The 16,146-nt window shown below is 43.6% G+C and overlaps 1 protein-coding gene across 3 annotated transcripts in view; it reads left to right on the plus strand.

The window, feature by feature from the left end:
• LOC133553331 (unconventional myosin-VI-like) overlaps positions 1–16,146 on the plus strand; it is a 50,817-nt gene that overhangs the window by 10,754 nt on the left and 23,917 nt on the right. For all 3 annotated transcript variants that reach the window (XM_061901412.1, XM_061901413.1, XM_061901414.1), the window contains exons 3-19: positions 1,228–1,297; positions 1,362–1,435; positions 7,454–7,583; positions 7,812–7,917; positions 7,975–8,030; positions 8,130–8,227; positions 8,424–8,588; positions 8,719–8,799; positions 9,987–10,167; positions 10,248–10,392; positions 12,405–12,562; positions 12,636–12,727; positions 12,900–12,972; positions 13,106–13,233; positions 13,453–13,548; positions 13,632–13,802; positions 15,560–15,598. In XM_061901412.1, the coding sequence (XP_061757396.1) occupies positions 1,228–1,297; positions 1,362–1,435; positions 7,454–7,583; positions 7,812–7,917; positions 7,975–8,030; positions 8,130–8,227; positions 8,424–8,588; positions 8,719–8,799; positions 9,987–10,167; positions 10,248–10,392; positions 12,405–12,562; positions 12,636–12,727; positions 12,900–12,972; positions 13,106–13,233; positions 13,453–13,548; positions 13,632–13,802; positions 15,560–15,598 (1,863 nt within the window). The remainder of the gene's footprint in view (positions 1–1,227; positions 1,298–1,361; positions 1,436–7,453; positions 7,584–7,811; positions 7,918–7,974; positions 8,031–8,129; positions 8,228–8,423; positions 8,589–8,718; positions 8,800–9,986; positions 10,168–10,247; positions 10,393–12,404; positions 12,563–12,635; positions 12,728–12,899; positions 12,973–13,105; positions 13,234–13,452; positions 13,549–13,631; positions 13,803–15,559; positions 15,599–16,146) is intronic.

Consider the following 16,146-nt stretch of genomic DNA (forward strand, 5'->3'; position numbering starts at 1 on the left):
CTCCAATAAGTATTTCAACCTGTTTTAAGTCGGGTTCACGTAAACCAATTCATGGTGCCTCGTAGGGGTGCAACGGATCCAAAAACTCACGGATTGGATAATTTTTTTCCGATAAGCAAAAAAAAAAAAAGACAAGACTAATACACAAAGTTTTGCCGTTTTGTTTCGTAACACTTTCGAATTATTAAATTAAAATATATAAAATCTAGTTCAAGTGCACAAGGCATAATATCTTCTTTTTAACATAATTAATGAAAAACAGTGCCACATAAAAAGGGATTTCTCCTTTCCTCCACTGCTTGTGTCAGTACCTGCACAAGGTGACTCTCGTGGAGGGGGCGTGTCTTCTCATCTCCCACTCTGCTGTGATGAAATGAGCGCTTATGGTCACATAGTTCCCCTGGACCTCCACCCTTCTGTCGTGAGCGCAACAGATGACGCTCGGGATAGTTCGTCCACAACTTTTTTCTTCTCTTGCTCATAAAAATCTGGCACAATCTTATCGTTGAAGTTGGTGCGCGACGGGATGTCGTAATGTGGCTGAAGCATTTTCAGCATGTGTTAAAAACCCTCGTTTTGCACAATGGAGTCTGCACCTATAAACATACCGATTAAATGGCACGGGGCGTTCAAGTTCCTCCGTTACTCCGCTCGCCATTACCACACTGTGCGAACAACTTTTTTTTTTTTTTTTTTCATAAATCAGACCACGGATCCACGTGTGTGCCGAACCGAAGATATTGATCCGAACGGATCACGGATCAATGTTGATCCATTGCACCACTAATGCCTCAGTGTGCATTGTTTACAAAACGTGCGCTACTTATATATATATATATATATATATATATATATATATATATATGTATGTATGTATGTATGTATGTATGTATGTGTATGTATGTATGTATGTATATATATATATATATATATATATATATAACATAAAAAAATGTGGAAAAAATTAAGCACTGTGAATACTCTCCCGATGCACTGTACGATCAAGCAACTGCATGCCATTAAGCACAGCATGGTTGTCACATGATCAAAGCTTTTGTGTGTCATTTTGTTTGGTCTGGAATGCAGCACAGTGAGAGAAGCGAAAAACATTAGCCTCATTATTTGTCTGGCAACACCCACTACACATTAGGCTGTCATTATTTGATTGACCACACCCACCAAGCTGAATGCCTGTTAACGTGACTGAATGTTTTTTTTTTGTTGCAGACCTTTTTGGCTGCCATCAGTCAAGTCTTTCCTGCTGAGGATGACGTCAACAAGCATGTGGAGGACAATTGTGAGTCACTCTGATGTCCCAAAGTGATGCTCTGCTGAAGATGTTCTCGTGTTGTGTCCCTCAGGTTCGCTCATGTACCTCAACGAAGCCACACTGCTCAACAATGTGCGCGTCAGATACAGCAAGGACAAAATCTATGTGAGTTTTCACTACGATTTTTGCTGCCTCTCATTGCTAAACAACAAAAAGAATAGCAAGTGTCAACATTCTCATCACATATGTACGTGCTGAATCTGTAAGCCCGCTCTCTTTTTGTGTTGCTGTGTCAACTGCTGTGACGGTTTTATCATGATAACACAAACTATACATCCATGTAACCGCAAGGACCTCAAAACCAAAAAAAATCTAGTTAAACAGAAGACAATTCAAAGCACAAACACTCAGTGACGGTTTGTGACTTGCTAAATGTAAAATTTGAGCAACATGAACCCATCAACACGGACAGACGAATGAGCAAGTATGCCGTGATGTCTTTGGCAACGGTCAAGAATTCAAACCCCGGCCGAGTCATACAGAAGACTATAAAAATGGGACCCATTATCTCCGTACTTGGGACTCAGCACCAAGGGTTGGAATTGGGGGTTAAATCACCAAAAATGACTCCCGGGCGCGGCCTCTGCTGCTGTTCACTGCTCCCCTCAACTCCCAGGGGGTGAACAAGGGGATGGGTCAAATGCAGAGGACAAATTTCACCACACCTAGTGTGTGTATGACAATCATTGGTACTTTAACTTTAACAAAAAACACAACACAAAAAACATCCCAACCCAGTTTTTACAACTTGAGGGAAAAAACTGCACTTTAAGATGTCCAATATTGATTGAAGTTCAATTTTTGCTAAGATTATGAGTTTGATATTTTGATTATGAGCTCAAAGACTTCTATGGGAATGCAACAAGGACTCATATTTCCCTTGCCCAGACGCGGGCCACCGGGGCCCCCCTCTGGAGCCAGGCCCGGAGTTGGGGCACGATGGCGAGCGCCTGGTGGCCGGGCCTTCCCCCATTGGGCCCGACCAGGCACAGCCCGAAGAGGCAACGTGGGTCACCCATCCAATGGGCTCACCACTCATAGGAGGGGCCATAGAGGTCGGGTGCATTGTGAGCTGGGCGGCAGCCAAAGGCAGACCATTTGGCGGTCTGATCCTCGGCTACATAAGCTAGCTCTTGGGACGTGTAACGTCACCTCGCTGGGTGGGGGGGAGCCTGAGCTAGTGGCGAGGTAGAAAAGTTCCGGCTGGATGTAGTCGGATTCACCTCGACGCACAACAAGGGCTCTGGAACCAGTTCTCTCAAGAGGGGCTGGACTCTCTTCCACACTGGCGTTGCACGCAGTGAGAGGCGACGAACTGGGGTAGCAATTCTTGTTGTCCCTCGGCTCAAAGCCTGCACGTTGGAATTCAATCCAGTGGACGAGAGGGTAGCCTCCCTCCGCCTTCGGGTGGGGGAACGGGTCCTGACTGTTGTTTGTGCTTAACGCACCAACAGCAGTTCAGAGTACCCACCCTTTTTGGAGACACTCGAAGGAGTACTGGAGAGTGCCCCCCCCCCGGGTGATTCCCTTGTCCTACTGGGGGACTTCAACGTTCATGTTGACAACGACAGTGAACCGGAAAGGCGTTATTGGGAAGAATGGACCCCCGGATCTGAACCTAAGTGGTGTTTTGTTATTGGACTTTTGTGCTCGTCACAGATTGTCCATAACAAACACCATATTCAAACATAAGGGTGTACATATGTGCACATGGCACCAAAACACCCTCAGTTCAATAATCGACTTTGTAGTTGTGTCATCGGATTTTCGGCCTCATGTTTTGGACACTCTGGTGAAGGGAGAGGCGGAGCGTTTTACCAATGGTGGCTGCGATGGTGGGAGAGGATGACGGACAGACCTGGCAGGCCCAAACGCATTGTGAAGATCTGCTGGGAACCTCTGGCAGAGTCTCCTGTCGGAGAGAGTTTCAATTCCCACCTCCGGAACATGTCACGAGGGAGGTGATGGACATTGAGTCCAAGTGGAAGTGGAGTCCATGAATTGATTAACGTGGACCCCGACTTAAACAAGTTGAAAAACTTATTCGGGTGTTACCATTTAGTGGTCAATTGTACGGAATATGTACTGTACTGTGCAAACTACTAATAAAAGTATCAATCAATCAATCAATGGACCATGTTCCACACCTCTATTGTCGAGGCGGCTGATTGGAGCTGTGGCTGCAAGGTAGTTGGTGCCTGTCATGGTGGTGATCCTAGAACCCGTTGGTGGACACCGGCAGTGAGGGATGCTGTCAAGCTGAAGAAGGAGTCCTATCGGGTTCTTTTGGCTCATAGGACTACGGAGGCAGCAGACAGGTAACGGCAGGCCAAAAGGTGTTTGGCTTCAGCGGTCGTGGAGACAAAAACTCTGACATGGGAGGGATTCAGGGACGCCATGGAAAAAGACTTCCGGACGACTTCGAAGCGAATCTGGACCACCATTCGCCGCCTCAGGAAGGGGAAGCAATGCACTGTCAACACTGGGTATGGTGCGGATGGTGTTCTGCTAACCTCAACTGAGGATGTTGTGGATCCGTGGAGGGAATACTTCGAAGACCTCCTCAATCCCACCAACACGTCTTCCTATGAGGAAGCAGTGCCTGGAGAATCTGTGGTGGGCTCTCCTATTACTGGGGCTGAGGTTGCTGAGGTAGTTAAAAATTGCTTCGGTGGCCCGCCCGGAGTTCCTTAAGACTCTGGGTGCTGTGGGGCTGTCTTGGTTGACAAGACTCTGCAACATCGCGTGGACATCGGGGGCAGTACCTCTGGATTGGCAGACCAGGGTGGTGGTTCCTCTCTTTAAGAAGGGGAACCGGAGGGTGTGTTCCAACTATCGTGAGATCGCACTCCTAAGCGTTCCTCGGATTCAGGAGGACCAGTGTGGTTTTCGTCCTGGTCGTGGAACTGTGGACCAGCTCTATACTCTTGGCAGGGTCCTTGAGGGTGCATGGGAATTTGCCCAACCAGTCTACATGTGCTTTGTGGACTTGCAGAAGGCATTCGACTGTGTCCCTCGGGAAGTCCTGTGGGGAGTGCTCAGAGAGTATGGGGTATCGGACTGTATGATTGTGGCGGTCCGCTCCGTCTACGATCAGTGTCAGAGCTTGGTCCGCATTGTCGGCAGTTAGTCGGACAGGTTTCCAGTGAGGGTTGGAGTCCGCCAAGGCTGCCCTTTGTCACCGATTCTGTTCATAAGTTTTATGGACAGAATTTCTAGGCGCAGTCAAGGCGTTGAGGAGATCCGGTTTGGTGGCTGCAGGATTAGGTCTCTTCTTTTTGCAGATGTGGTGGGCCTGATGGCTTCATCCGGACAGGATCTTCAGGCCTCTTCGCAGCCCAGTGTGAAGCCACTGGGATGAGAATCAGCCCCTCCAAGTCCGAGTACATGGTTCTCGCCCGGAAAAGGGTGGAGTGCCATCTCCGGGTTGGGGAGGAGACCCTGCCCCAAGTGGAGGAGTTCAAGTACTTCAGAGTCTTGTTCACGAGTGAGGGAAGAGTGGATCGTGAAACCGACAGGCAGGTCAGTGCGGCGTCTTCAGTAATGCGGAGGCTGTATCGATCAGTTGTGAAGAAGGAGCTGAGCCAGAAGGCAAAGGTCTCAAATTACCGGTCGATCTACGTTCCTATCCTCACCTATGGTCATGAGCTTTGTGTTATGACTGAAAGGACAAGATCACTGGTACAAGCGGCCAAAATGAGTTTCCTCCGCCGAGTGGCGGGGCTCTCCCTTAGAGATAGGGTGAGAAGCTCTGCCATCTGGGGGGAGCTCAAAGTAAAGCGCTGCTCCTCCACATCGAGAGGAGACAGATGAGGTGATTCAGGCATCCGGTCAGGATGCCACCTGAACGCCTCCCTCGGGAGGTGTTTAGGGCACGTCCAACCGGTAGGAGGCCACGGGGAAAACCCAGGACATGTTGGGAAGACTATGTCTCCCGGCTGGCCTGGGAACGCCTTTGGATCCCCCGGGAAGAGCTGAACGAAGTGGCTGGGGAGAGGAAAGTCTGGGCTTCCCTGCGTAGGCTGCTGCCTCCGAGACCCGACCCCGGATAAGCGGAAGAAGATGGATGGATAGATGGAGATTATCAGTCCATTTTATTTGTTTACTTATTTAGGATAGTTAAGTTATTGACCTTCAAATTAGAATAGTATCTCTATTGCTGCAGCAACAGAGATACAGTCTATAGGTCCCTAAGATATATAGATATCTATATTCATACATTGTTTATGTAGGATATAAGGATATACGCATGTATATATAACCTAATCATATTGTTTTTTGAATTTAAAAATAGCTGACAGTTTTTTTTCCCCCTTCTCTAGGATTATATTCCCAGTTTTGATTTCGGACGTCTGGTCACTTATATAAGAATATTATAATACAGTAAAGCAGACAATGAATAATAAAACACGACAAAACGTGTCCTTTATCATAGCTACACGTATGACATAAAAACGCGTGAAAATCAGTGGTATTCAGTGAGGTAAGAATAATTAAATGCGCTGACAGTTCATTGCTCCTGCCAAACAAATTGCACTGAGTGGAGCGGCTCACCACTCCAAGATGACGGCTCCGCGTCTCGTCAGTGCCAATAGGCAGTAGCGCTCGATGCTGCGTCTACTTATAAGATGTCTAGGTTTGCAATAACGTTAGCAGTGAGTTTACAGCCTCACTGATTTAACTACACAGCAAATAAAAGTTACTTTGCCAATAAACATTAACTTACATTCAAAACTTACCATTCTTTGTGCAACTTCAAATGTCGAACAAAGTTGGAAGTTGTTGCATCTCTGTCTGTAATCTTCAAACCGCATGTTTTTTGTACTGCAATTCGTTTTTTTGTTGACCAACTTGTAGTTTTAATTCCGGAATGAAACTATCTTTGGCATAATTTTTTCTCACTAGCGCATTGTTTGACAGCTCTTCTTCATTGGTTGTCCTGCAATTTGATTGGATAAATGCTGTGGTATGAAAACAACGTGGATCTAATTTGATTGGATCTTGTACTGACAGGCAGCACACACGCTGACAGACACACGCGTACACAATGTAAGATACAGAGCGCTCCTGAATACCTTTTTAATCTTTTGGTTTTGGGGAAAGTAGCAAGTCTTGTCAAGTCTCAAGTCCAAGTGAAGTCACTAGTCATTGATATTAAAGTCTGAGTTGAGTTGCAAGTCTCTTTACATTTTGTCAAGTCGAGTCTAAAGTCATCAAATTCACGACTCAAGTCTGACTGGAGGCCAAGTCATATGACTCGAGTCCAAACCTCTGCTGTCTAAGGCCGGTGCAGTCAGAACACCAGAATGCTACATCCTGTGAATGTGTTTATGCGGTGATGAAAGTGTGAAAAGGAATACATGTCAGGAAAATGTGTAAATGCAAATTTCAGCAAAAGTAGGTTGCTAGCTAACTTTTCAAAACATTGTTAAAGCCCGTCAATTGTGAACCCATAGAGGCGTGTGCAAAGCATCCTACAAATTTTGCCCAACAGGCATTAATGTGGTGAAATCACACACGCTATTAGCTAATCACAAATTGTCAATGAAAAGCAGGCAGCAGTTAACAGTGACAACTATTTGTGTGTGACCAACAGAGACTTCTGCTGTTACCACCACAGCTAGCAGCTGCTGGTACCACTACAGAAAAACAATAATAAATACATATCCTCCAATTGAACAGTCTTGTGAGCAAATTCTAACTCACTAGTGAGTAGGAGTTAATGTTAAATTTTAAACTATTCCAAATTGTTATTGTCAAATGCTTCCAATTTTATCCATACAGACAATTGTTTTTGACTATTTGTAATAACTATCTGTGATATGACACAGGCATTACATTTGTTTTAAGTTGCATTAGAAAGCATTAAATTAGATTTGCTGATACCTGCAGAAACCCTTAATTTTCAATACAACAAATATCTTGAATTGAAAGTTTTGTCTGAATGCATTTATTCACAAATACCTGTTAGGATAATGAGGTTGATGATGATAATGTTGATGATGATTGAGGAAGTGATACACACTGGCGGAGAAAGTGCAGCATTGTTTTGTGCATCATATATAGCTACAGTTACTTTGGCACACGTTTGGTCATGCAATGTTTGTGTGTTGTTATCGTCAGACTTTTGTGGCCAACATCCTGATCGCCGTCAACCCATACTATGACATTCCAAAGCTTTACTCGCCAGAGACCATCAAGCAGTATCGAGGGAGGTCACTGGGCACACTCCCGCCGCACGTATACGCCATTGGTGAGTTATCCCTAAATGTGGTCAGAATGAGTGGAAATCTTGTAGAACATAGTGTTTACAAATTTAATATATCAAAAAGAAGAAAGAATGGGGTCAGGCACTTTGAAAATCCCCATTCTGCTCTTTTGACACCCTTCTCTTGAAGGATTTACCATTTCCTGCTGTAGTTTGTCATCCGGCCACTAAAACGCAGTCAGTGTGTGTGTGCATTGGTGTGTGTGTGTGCAGCTGATAAGGCCTACAGGGACATGAAAGTTCTGAAGATGAGCCAATCCATCATTGTCTCAGGGGAGTCTGGCGCCGGGAAGACTGAAAACACTAAGTTTGTCCTCAGGTAAGGATGATGATGCAGCGCCCTGGAAACACTATATTAACCTGGCTGTGCCCACAGGTACCTGACATCGTCTTATGGAACGGGCCAGGACATCGACGAGAGGATAGTGGAGGGTATCAATAACCTGTCAATCATCTCTTGCATGAGTCAGCGTTTCTTCTGGTAGTGTGTGTGACGTCTGTGTGTGTCTTTTGTGCATCCGTCCCGATCAGCCAATCCCTTGTTGGAGGCCTTTGGGAACGCTAAAACTGTGCGCAACAACAACAGCAGCCGCTTCGGAAAATTTGTGGAAATCCACTTTAATGAAAAAGTATATCAAAAACCTTAAATTATTTGTTTATTCATATTTTTTTAGATAGCTAAAGTTCACCTTCGCTTTGTGTGTGTGTGTGTGTGTGTGTGTGTGTGTGTGTGTGTGTGTGTGTGTGTGTGTGCGTGTGCGTGTGCGTGTGCGCGCGTGCGTGCGTGCGTGTGTGCCTGCGGTGCGTGCTTGCGTGCATGTGCAGAACTCCGTGGTGGGCGGCTTCGTGTCACACTACCTGCTGGAGAAGTCGCGCATCTGTGTGCAAAGCTCAGAGGAGAGAAACTATCACATCTTCTACAGACTGTGTGCAGGAGCTTCTGAGGACATCCGACAAAAGTTTTACTTGAGCTCGCCAGACACGTTCAGGGTAGGAGAACACTTGGCGTTCAAATGAGTGAGAATTCCAAAGACTCCCTTTGCAGGAACTTCACAAAATGGTGGTCAGTGGTTCTGAAGGTTCATAATGATGTGTGAGCAGTGGCTTGTGTGTGTTGCAGTACCTGAACCGAGGATGCACTCGCTTCTTTGCCTCCAAAGACACGGACAAGAATATCCTGCAGAACCGCAAAAGTCCAGAGGTAGAGTCCATGTTGTTCTGACTAGCATGTGTGTGAGCGTGGACTAACTGTTAAAAAAAAAAACAGAACCTCCTTGTGGACTTAGCTTTGCCTTACGTTTGAGATTCTGCTTCTTCTTCACACTTTGTTCATTCTCATCTGGCTCACCTTCTTTGTCAGCTCAAAAGTCACACTTTTCATAACTAGATGATATCAGCACCGCCCCTTGAGCGTCCCCTGGTTAAAGCATGCTGATTGTTTGAGGAGGTGTTGATGGGTTGGATTGTGTCTCCTGTTGGTTCTGTTCCAAGTCAGGTGTGCACCTCCACAGTGGTGGAAGTGATGAATGAAGTTCCGTTCCATCAGCACGTTTCTTCTTCTACACAACTAATCCAGAACTTTTTCGCGAACTAGACTTCTTTTAGTTGTCAAATTGTATTGCTCCAAAATCAACGTCACAAAGTTTGAGTGACTCTGTTGTTGTTTTTGTAATCACTGACATCCGTCATTTCAGTAGGTAGGTAGTAGAGCTGTCCCTATCTGGGACCGATATGTCTTTTTTAACCGATCTTTACCACAGTTGTGTCCCAGTGTTTACATGCCAAAGATTGCACTCGTGTAAAAGATTCCTTCAAAAGTGATGCACGCTCAGAACACCGGCTCCAATTTCAGAGTAAACTGCAGACAACAGGTTGTTTATTCACAGTACTGATCCACACCATCGTGGCTGTAAATAAAATAGGTTTCTTCTAAATAGGAGGTATAGAGGAAATATAATGGCTAAGCATGCTACACACACACACACAAAATAACAAAATATGGAAAAATTTAAGCGCTGTGAATACTTTCTGAAATGCACTGTTGGTTGAGGGCCAGAATGCTGTGCAGCTTTTTTCACTTAAACACGTGTGAGAATAGGACAACTGATGTTCTTTGGTGACCTATTAATGTGTCAGAGCACAATGGTTGGGCATCACTGCTGTGATAGTCCGAAATAAGAACTGCTGGGCTGAGAACATCACAAGTGAATCAGAACTTTGGTTGTGTGTAGAAAATGGAAGGAGGAGAGCACAATTTGCTTTCTAGTTTAGAAAGATGTGAACCACTTCCAGCTAGTGTTTATTATTATTTCTACTGCACAGAACTACAGCAAGTCACATTTGGTTCTATGTTTTTGCTGTTGATGTGTGTCAATTGTGCTCGCGCAGCATGTCAAGTCGGGCCCGCTAAAGGACCCGCTGCTGGACGATCATGGCGACTTCCACCGCATGGTCGTGGCCATGAAGAAAATCGGTCTGGACGACACGGAAAAGTTGGACCTATTCCGTGTGGTGGCGGGCGTGCTGCATCTGGGAAACATCGACTTTGAGGAGGCCGGAAGCACCTCAGGCGAGCTACTGGATGCATCAACATAAAAACGTAACATGTTTTGTTGAGTGTGCTGAAAAATGTGTGTGATCGTCGCGCAGGTGGCTGCGCCATCAAAAAGCAATCCAGCCAAACATTAGACCGCTGTGCCGAGCTGCTGGGGCTGGAAGACGACGACCTGAGAGTCAGCCTGACCACCAGGGTGATGCTGACCACAGCAGGGGGCGCCAAAGGAACTGTCATCAAGTATGAACAGAAAAATTACTGTCATCCATCCATTTTCTACCGCTTATTCCCTTTCTGGGTCGCGGGGGGCGCTGGCGCCTATCTCAGCTACAATCGGGCGGAAGGCGGGGTACACCCTGGACAAGTCGCCACCTCATCGCAGAAAATTACTGTCATTCATTAATTAATTCTTCTTTCATTCATCTAATGCTTCTGTTCGGTCAATTTTTCGTTTATTTAATCCTTCTTTCATTCAGTCATTCCTATATACAGTCATTCATTCATTCTACCATTCATCATTTTAAACAAGATGCTTACTTAGTATTTGGAGAAGGAAGGTAGATTATATGCTTTGTGGTTATGATGAAGATAGATTATATCAGGGATGTACAGATCACCAAGAAATAGTGCAAGTAGGAAAAAAGAAAGGGAGCACAGGTGCGAGTACGGATTTCAACCTTTTCATTTGCATTTTGCTCCTGACATTAGTCTATGCAAAGCGACGCAGTGGAATAGTGCCTGACTTGCAAAGCAGTTGGCATTAGGTTCTAATCCTAGGGTAAGTTGTGTTGTAAGGTCGATAAATGTCTTATTATTTTAAGATTCTTATTTTGCAGTTATATAAATAATTTGTTTTAGTAAAAATGCATCAAATTTGATTAAAAAAATATAAATAAAAACAGCTTCCTATTACATAAAAAAAATGTGAAAAAAATTGTAATGGGGAAATTTAGTCCAGGATGTCCCTGTTTGTACCCCAAGATCATTTGTAGTTCCCCTTAAAAAAATTCACATTTTCACTACGGGATGTGTTTTTATTACCAAAAGAAAGTTTTTGGTGAAACCCTTCCTCAGCATGTACAATCAATGAGTTTGTTGCTTGTACACTGCCCTGTGCTGTCCTGTACCTCTTGTACACCTTTGACGTTATATGATGCCATTAGCAGGCGAGTGATCAATCGTGACAGCTACACAACTGTTAGTTAAAGCTAAGCGGTAAGAAAAGTGTAGTTGTGGCTTCTTGTTCTCCTGCGCTCATAAACAAATGTTGATGATGAAGAAATGCATCATAACTCCCTTTCACAACACACCTGCTTTTCCAGAGACATAGCATAAAAAAATTGAAAAATGTGCCTGAAAGATATTTATTGGAATTGACCTGTGGAGCAAAAAATTACTAACTTCATCATTCCTGACCATAGAGTCATGCTACTTTTGCAGTTAGTTTAAATATTGGTGCTTTCAAATAAACTTTAAAGAGGTCTCATTTTTAATACTTTGTATTTTAGTCGACTAAATTTTCCGTAATTTTAGCTGACTAAAATGTTGTGTAATTTTTTTGCCTAAACCAGACAAAAACTAAAATAAATTTTTGTCAAAAGACTGACTAAAAACCAAATTAAAAACTGCTATCAAAATTAACACCGGCTATAAGCTGACCTCTAAAACACAAATATACACGCATAACATTCTGTAATTGTCATTGATTGGCTGCATGTGAGCGGCATTATAGTATAACAACCTGAAAGTTACAGTCTATGTTTGTATTGGAGTTGTCTGACTGTTCGTGATATTGAACGCATCAGTGGCTGAGTCTGATGAGTGTCTGTTGGCGCAAGTGAGAGAGAGAGAGAGCGTCTGCTGTTGAGGTGACCTTTTTTTGTGGTTTGTGTGGCAGAAAATGACCAGTTTGGTTACATAGTAGTTTTTTGCTAATGTATTTTGGTGTGTTTATGGTCAACAATGAACAGTTTTGCTCAATTAGTTGATAATGAACCTCCTTGTCCTCAAAGTGTCTCAGCAGACGTCATATTAATGAAACAGTGTTGACGAACAATGTTTTTTCTGTTGTGGCCGCTTATCCCCTGTCACTCACAGAGTTGCATTGCAAAATTGTACAGAATATATTGTGTTTATTTAATTTAGAGTTAGGTTGGATTTTATATTTTAAGTGTGTTATAGATTTGCTGTGCACCTAAGAGGGAACATTGGTGGTTATTGTCAAGGTAGACTATATGTTTTGTGGTTATCAGGGTTCCTCTGAAAGTGGAGCAGGCCAACAATGCTCGTGACGCTCTGGCGAAGGCTGTGTACAGCCGCCTCTTTGACCATGTGGTCACCAGAGTCAACCAGTGCTTCCCGTTTGACTCGTCTGCCAACTTTATTGGAGTCTTGGACATTGCCGGTTTTGGTGTGTACACGTTTGCTACTTGACCGCTCTCTGGACGGCGTGCCACGGCTGACAGATGTCACTTCTTGTGCAGAGTACTTTGAACACAACAGCTTTGAACAGTTCTGCATCAATTACTGCAACGAGAAGCTGCAGCAGTTCTTCAACGAGCGCATCCTCAAAGAGGTCAGAACACCTTTCAGATACTTCTAGAACCTCTGTAGTACTTCATTATTTCTGCTGATGTCAGCACTAATGTCCCCTGGCAGTATTTTGGACCAGATGTCGCCCTGATGACACCCCCCTCCCAAATGTTTAGTACCTCCATCATCCTCATTGATGAAGCTTTATGTTCCAGGAACAAGACTTGTACCAGAAGGAGGGCCTGGGAGTCAATGAGGTCCACTATGTGGACAACCAGGACTGCATAGGTAGGAAAACCACTCTGAACTCTGTCATGAGAAAATTATTATGGCAATAAAGGATTGATGGATTGATTGATGATGTGGCTTTAATGAGTCCCTGCCCCAGCCTTCAACAAAGTGTGTCATCCTGTGCTTGCAGACCTGGTGGAGGCCAAGGTGTTGGGCATTCTGGACATCCTAGATGAGGAAAACCGCCTCCCTCAGCCCAGTGACCAGCACTTCACAGACACGGTCCACACTAAACATAAGAACCACTTTCGTCTGACTGTGAGTGAAGCAGGAAACAGGAAGTGCTTAACATGATCAACATCTTGTTTTTCCTTCATCATTGTCATTCTTCTGAACTTTATTGTAGCTCTAATCTCAACAACTATTGGATTTTATTGTTTGTGTGTGTGTGTGTGTGTGTGTGTGTGTGTGTGTGTGTGTGTGTGTGTGTGTGTGTGTGTGTGTGTGTCTGTGTCTCTGTTCCTGTTCCTTTTTCAGGTACCCAGGAAGTCCAAGCTGGCTGTCCACAGAAATGTGAGGGATGATGAAGGTTTCATCATCAGACACTTTGCAGGAGCCGTGTGTTACGAAACGGTGTGTGTTGAACAATCAGTCTGTGTGTGCAGATGTGTTTATAAATGACACAAGCGCTCACTCTTCACATTGTTGTGCCTCAGACAAAGTTTGTGGAGAAAAACAATGACGCACTGCACATGTCTCTGGAGTGTCTGGTCAGCGAGTCCAAGGACTGCTTCATCCGCCAGCTCTTTGACAACGCCAACAACGTGAAAGATCCCAAACAAAGGGCGGGAAAACTTGGCTTCATCAGTGTTGGCAACAAGTTCAAGGTCACACATGCACACATACAGCACACACACACGTATACACATTCATATGCAACACAAACATATGACGCACACGCATACATTCACACATACATTAACAGGGACGGCGTGGCGCAGTGGGATAGTGGCCGTGCGCAACCCGAGGGCCCCTGGTTCAAATCCCACCTAGTACCAACCTCGTCACGTCCGTTGTGTCCTGAGCAAGACACTTCACCCTTGCTCCTGATGGGTGCTGGTTGGCGCCTTGCGTGGCAGCTCCCTCCATCAGTGTGTGAATGTGTGTGTGAATGGGTAAATGTGGAAGTAGTGTCAAAGCGCTTTGAGTACCTTGAAGGTAGAAAAGCGCTATACAAGTACAACCCATTTATTTATTTATTTAACATGCACACATATGCGACACAGATACAGTATATACACTTACTGACGCATGCACATATATACACAAATATATGTGACGCACGCACAGTATACACAACACACACATGCACTCATTCAGACCGCTTTAAATGTTTTACTTTGTTTCATTCCAGCCATTTGCCAAAAAAAAGTTACTTTTATTTTTTATAATGTACACTCAGCATCCCATCTTGACAGAAAAATTGAGAAATGTAAACATTTTTGCAAATGTATTAAAAAAACCCCTCAAATATCATGTAAATAAGTATTCAGACACTTTGCTCAATACTTTGATGATGCACCTTTGTCAGAAATTACAGCCTCAAATCTTTATTAATATGATGCCACAAGCTTGGCACACCTATCTTTAAGCAGTTTCATCCATTCTTCTTTACCCATGCCTCTTTGCAGAACCTCTCAAGCTCCATAAGATTGGATGGCAAGCGTTTAATCCAGGATGTCTCTGCACATTGCTGCAATTATCTTAGTCTAGTCAGGGAGGTGACCAAGAACCCGATGGTCACTCTGTCAGCTCCAGCATTCCTCTGTGGAGAAAGAAGAACCTTCCAGAAGGACAACCATCTCTGCATCAAACAACCAATCAGGTCTCTATGGTATAGTGGCCGGACGCAAGCCATTTCTTAGTAAAAAGTTAGCCAAATTTAGACCATGAGAAACTGGTCTGATGAGACAAAGATTGAACTTTTTCACGTGAATGCCAGGCATCATGTTTGAAGAAAACCAGGCACCGCTCATCACCAGATCAATACTATCCCTTCTGTGAGGCATGGTGGTGGCAGAATCATGCTGTGGGGATGGTTTTCAAGGGCAGGAACGGCGGGACTAGTTGGAATAGAAGGAAAGATAAATGCAGTAACGTACAGAGACATCCTGGTTGAAAACCATTGCTTCCCATCCAATCCGATGAAGCTTGAGAGGTGCTCCAAAGAGGGTTGGGTGAAACTCCCCATGGATAGGTGTGGCAAGCTTGTGGCATCGTATTCAAAAAGACTTGAGGCTGTAATTGCTGCCAAAGGTGCATCATCACAGTATTGAGAGATGGGTCTGAATACTTATGTAAATGTGATTTTTGAGTTTCTTATTTTTAATAAATTTGCATACATTTCCACATTTCTGTTTTTTCTGTCAAGATAGGGTGCTGAATTAATGAGAAATAAAATGAACTTTTTTGATTTTAGCAAATTGCTGCAATAAAACAGTCAAAAATGTTAAACATATTTGGAGTGGACACGCATACATGCATATATTCCTACACTTACATACACACACAGGCTAATTTAGGGTTGTTGCAGACAGAAAGCAGTTTGTGGACCTTTTTTAAAATGTGTGTTGTGTGATTGCAGACTCAGCTCAACATCCTGCTGGACAAACTTTGCAGTACGGTCAGTGTGAATCCATTCATTCAATCATTGATTAATTCATTCAATCAATCATTGATTCAAACATCCATCAATTATTGATTAATTTATACATTCAGTCATTTATTATTTCATCCATTCAATTAACCATTTATTCATTCATTCATTCATTCATCCGTATTCATACATTTAATTAATCGATTCATCCATCCATTTAATATCATCCATACAATCAATCAATCAGTCATTCATTCTTTCCTATTCCATGCATTCAATCAATTATTCATCCATCAATTTATTTTCATCATACAATAAATAAATCATTCATTCAGCCCTGTTCCATACATTCAAGAAATCATATCTGCATTAATAAAAGAATCATTGATTTATTATCCTGCCAATCAACCTCTTGTTGAATAATTACTTCATTCATTCATCTATTCAATCATTCATTCATGCAATCATTGATTGATTCATTCAGCCATTTGATCATCAATAATTGATAAATGTTTTATTTCATTCAATCATCGATTGATTGATTCATTCAGCCCTTCAATCATTGATTGATTCAT

This window comes from Nerophis ophidion, linkage group LG05 (assembly GCF_033978795.1).
Source record: "Nerophis ophidion isolate RoL-2023_Sa linkage group LG05, RoL_Noph_v1.0, whole genome shotgun sequence".
Taxonomy (NCBI): domain Eukaryota; kingdom Metazoa; phylum Chordata; class Actinopteri; order Syngnathiformes; family Syngnathidae; genus Nerophis; species Nerophis ophidion.